Source organism: Limulus polyphemus, unplaced genomic scaffold (genome assembly GCF_000517525.1).
Source record: "Limulus polyphemus unplaced genomic scaffold, Limulus_polyphemus-2.1.2 Scaffold2304, whole genome shotgun sequence".
NCBI lineage: Eukaryota > Metazoa > Arthropoda > Merostomata > Xiphosura > Limulidae > Limulus > Limulus polyphemus.
Window position 1 is genome coordinate 193,999 of NW_013667914.1, and position 5,555 is coordinate 199,553.

The window sequence follows — 5,555 nt, forward strand, 5'->3', positions numbered from 1 at the left end:
TATTCTTTACTTATTAAAGCATAACGTTAAGAAACTCACCCTGTCTATTCTTTACTTATTAAAGCATAACGTTAAGAAACTCACCCTGTCTATTCTTTACTTATTAAAGCATAACGTTAAGAAACTCACCCTGTCTATTCTTTACTTATTAAAGCATAACGTTAAGAAACTCACCATGTCTATTCTTTACTTATTAAAGCATAACGTTAAGAAACTCACCCCGTTTATTCTTTACTTATTAACGCATAACGTTAAGAAACTCACCCTGTCTATTCTTTACTTATTATGTTTATTATGTTTCTGAAATTGTGTCCAATAATATAATCCAACTATGAATACCAGATTCATCTTTTCTATCAAAATTGTAATTTAATCCAACTGATGTAAAGATCAAACAAGTTTTATTATTATTGTCAAATAGAAATTACAATAGTCATTTTGCACTCAATGTTAATTCAAATACAGTCTATAATTCTGTTCTATCAATGTGGTTCTATCATAATATACTTATTTTAGATAATACTGTAGACTGGGTTACACACACGTAAAAAACAACTACAACAAGTGTCAGGTTGTCAAGAGATTAATGTCGTGTTTTGGAACACTTTCATTAACCCACCCCCCCCCAAAAAAAACGAACATCATGTATAATAGATAAACGAACCGCCTAAACATCACGTTAGTGTAGCCTATATATGTGTAAAGTTTAGTATACTCTAATTCCTTATAGTGATGACACACGACGAGACACACATTCTGCAAGTAATGCTGTTTGAATACAAGAAGGGAAACAATACCTCTTTAGCCACAAAGAATATCAAAGAAGTTTATGGAAATGTTTTGAACGTTCGTAAGTGTCAACGATGGTTCAGATAATTTCGTTCAGATGACCTTAGCCTTAAAAACTGTGATGGCAGGGGCCGACATGTTCGAATTGATATGGATGCTCTGAAGACGCTCTGAAATGGCCCTAAAAATGCATGTCTCTCATGAAACAATACGTAAACATCTAAGGAATGTGGGAAAAGTCCTTAAAGAAGGTGTTTGGGTGCCTCACGAACTCTCCTGTGATCATCGTTTCCAACGTGCTTCGTCTCTTCTGGCGTGTAATGCACATGAACCATTTTTGTTCAGAAATATGGATTCTCTATGCGTATATTAAACGCCAAAAACAATGGCTCAGTCTTAGACAAAAAACACTTCCGACCCCAAAACCTGGACTCCATCCGCAGAAAGTGATACTTTGTATTTGGTGGGACATCAAATGAGTAATTCATTTCGAACTCCTCAATTTACAGCGAACTGTCAATGCAGAGATCTAAAGTCAGCAATTGGAACGTTTAAATCAAGCTCTTCATCAGAAATGCCCTTCACTCGTCAGTTGGAAAGGTGTTCGTCTACACGACAATGCACGTCTACATGTGGCACGTTTTACGTAACACAAGATTATGGAGTTGGGTTGGGAAGTTTCCCCACCCACCATATTCTCCAGATATGGCACCATAAGGTTACCATCTTATTCGTTCGCTGTAACACCATCTCAATGGAAAAACGTATGCAAATGTTGAAGGTGGTAAAGAGGACATCGACATGTTTCTTGCTTCAAAGCCATTTGATTTCTTTAATTAGGGCATTAACAACCTGATTGTAAAATAGAAAAGCATCATCGATAAAAATGGAGACTATTTAATTTATTAGATGTTTTGTTTTGACATATAAGTTGTTCGGGTTTTTTTTTCATCTAAAAAAAAAAAGAAGATTAATTTCTTGACGACCTAATACATTAACCATGTTAACTGAATGTCTGCTTATATTGTGGGGTTTTTTGCACCAGTCACCAGAACAGGAACAAACTACAGTACACTTCAGAAGGCTTTCTGTGTAAATGTATTGCTTTGTTCCACATTGTTGTCCTGTACTATTGCAACCACATGTGGCCAACTTCAAGTAATCAGTTGGAATAGTAGTGTTTTCCATAAATATAGGTTGCATCACACCTTTAACATTTTTTTAACCTGTCAGAAGAGTGTCCGGAAGATCTGCTTGTGCATTCTGCTAAATAAAAGCCTGATAATGTGTGACCTTCTGATAAGAAGGACAAGAGCATTTCTTGTTGGAAACAAATTTTCAAGACTTCTCTTAAACTTTCTGAATAATGAAGCACGAAGCTTGTGTCAGTTTCACAGCTGTGCAGCTTACGCACAAACACTTCTGCCTGTGAAACACTTTGGTCACTCAATAGGTGAATGTCCTCCAGTTACTAAAAAATACTAATAGGTCATGTTATATGTTCAGGAGAGGTAGATTGATAAATGGGTCATGCCATATGTTCAGACCAGTTAATTTGGTAAATGGGTCATGCCATATGTTTAGACCAGTTGATTTAGTAAATGGGTCATGTTATATGTTCAGGACAGGTAGATTGATAAGTGGGTGATTTTACATGTTCGTGATGTATAGTTTGATAAATGGGTCATGCCATATGTTTAGACCAGTTGATTTAGTAAATGGGTCATGTTATATGTTCAAGACAGGTAGATTGATAAATGAGTCATGCCATATGTTCAGACCAGTTAATTTGGTAAATGGGTCATGTTATATGTTCAGGACAGGTAGATTGATAAGTGGGTGATTTTACATGTTCGTGATGTATAGTTTGATAAATGTGTCATGTTACATGTTCAGTTCGGCTAATTTGATAAATGTGTCGATTTGTGCGTTCAGGACAGGTAGATTAATAAGTGGGTCATGTTATATGTTCAGGAAGAACAGTTTGATAAATGGGTCATGTTACATATTCAGCACGGATGGTTTTCATAAATGTGTTGTTTCTTGCGTTCAGGACAGACAGTTTGATAACTGTGTCGTGTTACGTTTACAGAATAATTTATATTATAAAGTTAAAATCCTTATTTTCCTTTAATTGGACAGTAAACGAGGGTTGTTATTACCTCCGTTCACAGTTTTTAAATACGTTGTTTAAAATTCTTAATAATTTTGTTATTTATTTTATTCATATTTAGGAGATCCGGTAGTAGTAGACGTCTCTATGTTTATCATTGGCATCAGCTCTGTTTCAGAAGTCCAGATGGTGAGTTTATTTTAACTATTTGTTATCTGTACATTTAGGTGTCAGCTCTCTGTTAGATGTCCAGATGGTGAGTTTATTTTAACAGTTAGTTATATGTAGTTGTTTACGTATCAGCTCTGTATCAGAAGTCCAGATGCTGAGTTTACTTTAACTGTTAGTTATCTGTAGTTCTTTAGAAAACAGATCTGTGTTAGAGGTCCAGATGCTGAGTTTACCTTAACAGATAACTATCAGCTCAATATCAAAAGTCCATATGGTGAGTTTAATTTAACTGCTAGTTATATGTAGTTGTTTAGGTGTCAACTCTGTGTTAGAAGTCCAGATGGTGAGCTTACTTTAACAGTTAGGTGTCTGTAGTTGTTTAGGTGTCATATCTGTGTTAGAAGTCCAGATGGTGACTTTACTTTAACTGCTAGTTATATGTAGTTCTTTAGATGTCAACTCTGTATTAGAAGTCCAGATGGTGAGCTTACTTTAACAGTTAGGTGTCTGTAGTTGTTTAGGTGTCAACTCTGTGTTAGAAGTCCAGGTGGTGACTTTACTTTAACAGTTAGGTGTCTGTAGTTGTTTAGGTGCCATATCTGTATCAGAAGTCCATATGGTGAGCTTACTTTAACAGTTAGTTATATGTAGTTGTTTAGGTGTCAACTCTGTGTTAAAAGTCCAGATGGTGAGCTTACTTTAACAGTTATGTGTCTGTAGTTGTTTAGGTGTCATATCTGTATCAGAAGTCCATATGGTGAGTTTACTTTAACTGTTAGTTATCTGTAGTTTTTTAGGTATCATATCTGTATCAGAAGTCCAGATGGTGAGCTTAGAAATGATATAATATTGGCTGGAGATGAGTAAGTGTATTACTATTTTCTAAGTGATGTAGAGTTAAGAATGAAACTGGATAGAATCAGTTTCTTTCTGTTTACCAAGTGGTAAACAGATGAATATAGACTCAACATTGAATAAGTTTATTTAACACTTAAAGACTGACTCAGCGTAGAATAAGTACATTTTCTGTTGAATAATTATAAAGTCCCTTCAACATTGGTAAAACACAACTACCAGTTACCAAGTCTTCATGAATTAGTGAAACTTAACTATCAGGTATTAACAATTCGTGAGCTAGTATAACGTAACTAAACTATCAGGTCTATGCAAACTTACTATAACTACCAGTTATCAAGTCTTCACATATTACTAAAACACAACTACTAGTAATTAAAAAAATGTTTAACAATTTTCAAACGATCAATGTTTTTAACTTACACAATTAAAATCTTTATTCTGAGATCGTTTAACATAAGAATGAAAAGTCGACATTTTTTTGTGAATTTGTATGACATGATAACGGAGAAAGGTTTATGGTAAGTCGTAGTTTCTAACTTATTTTCCTTTTTCTTTAGAATTACATCAAGAAATAGCAAACTATTGTTTTCTTTAATCTCATAAGTAAACTTAATAGCGGATTCTAAACTGTTTAGGTAATTAATAAATAATATCAAATCTTCTTGACTTTTCATTCTTATGTGTATAGGTCCTTAAAGTTATGCTCTAAATAAGAAGATTTAAAAAATGAATTATCATTACTTAAGAATGTAGCATTAGATAGAGGTTTCTCACCAAGTATTGTAGATAGAGCTGTGAAGAAATTCAGTAGAATTAAGAATAATGATCAAAAACTAAATTAAAATCAACGTTTGATAAAATAAAAAAACTGAAATGTTATGTTTGCCATTTGTCCCTGGTTTATCTTGCCAAATCTTTCAGAAACTTAAAAAGCAATGTAAAAACTTTATTCCGATTTACAAACCTTTGAATAAAATTAGCCAAATGTTAAATAAAACTGAGGATTTAATTACTCTAATGGGAAAAACGGGTATTTATAAAATTGAAAGTGAATGTGGAAGTGTATACATTGGTCAAAATAAAAGAAATTTAAAATTTAGAATAAACGAGCATAAGAGAAATGTTAAAAATCAAAGTGAAATTTCTGCACAATCTGAGCATATAAGTCATACTGGTCATTTCATTCGGGGGGGGGGGTGTTATCTTGGCTCAACCGAATGATATGACTACTAGAAATATCAGAGAATCTAGTGAAATAATTAAACACAATAACAATGGCCAAACTTTGAATCAGGATGAAGGGTTAGCAGGTCAAAAACTACACAGATGGCGTGACCTTCTTTAGGGTTTACAGTTTATCCATGGAGTGTAATATGAGTCACATGATTAACAACCTTGGTATAAATAGTTTTGTAACGGTTGTTTTTTAGACTTAGCACTCCTGAGGATGACGTGATACACGTTGAAACATGTAGAGTGGTTGTTTTGAGACTGTTAAACAGTCTGAGAATGTATATTCTAATTGTGTAAGTTAAAAACGTTGAGAGTTTGAATTTTTTTCATTATTTTTACACAAATTCCTTGAAGTTTAACCTTATCATCTTGTGGACAGATAACACTTCAA

At 33.7% G+C, this 5,555-nt stretch overlaps 1 protein-coding gene across 1 annotated transcript in view; it reads left to right on the forward strand.

The window, feature by feature from the left end:
- LOC111087565 (gamma-aminobutyric acid receptor subunit gamma-3-like) overlaps positions 1-3,347 on the forward strand; it is a gene marked incomplete at its 3' end in the record, with an annotated part of 8,007 nt that extends 4,660 nt beyond the window's left edge. The window contains exons 3-4 of the mRNA XM_022394599.1: positions 3,024-3,091; positions 3,260-3,347. Of these exons, the coding sequence (XP_022250307.1) occupies positions 3,024-3,091; positions 3,260-3,347 (156 nt within the window). The remainder of the gene's footprint in view (positions 1-3,023; positions 3,092-3,259) is intronic.
- Positions 3,348-5,555: the final 2,208 nt, after the last annotated feature.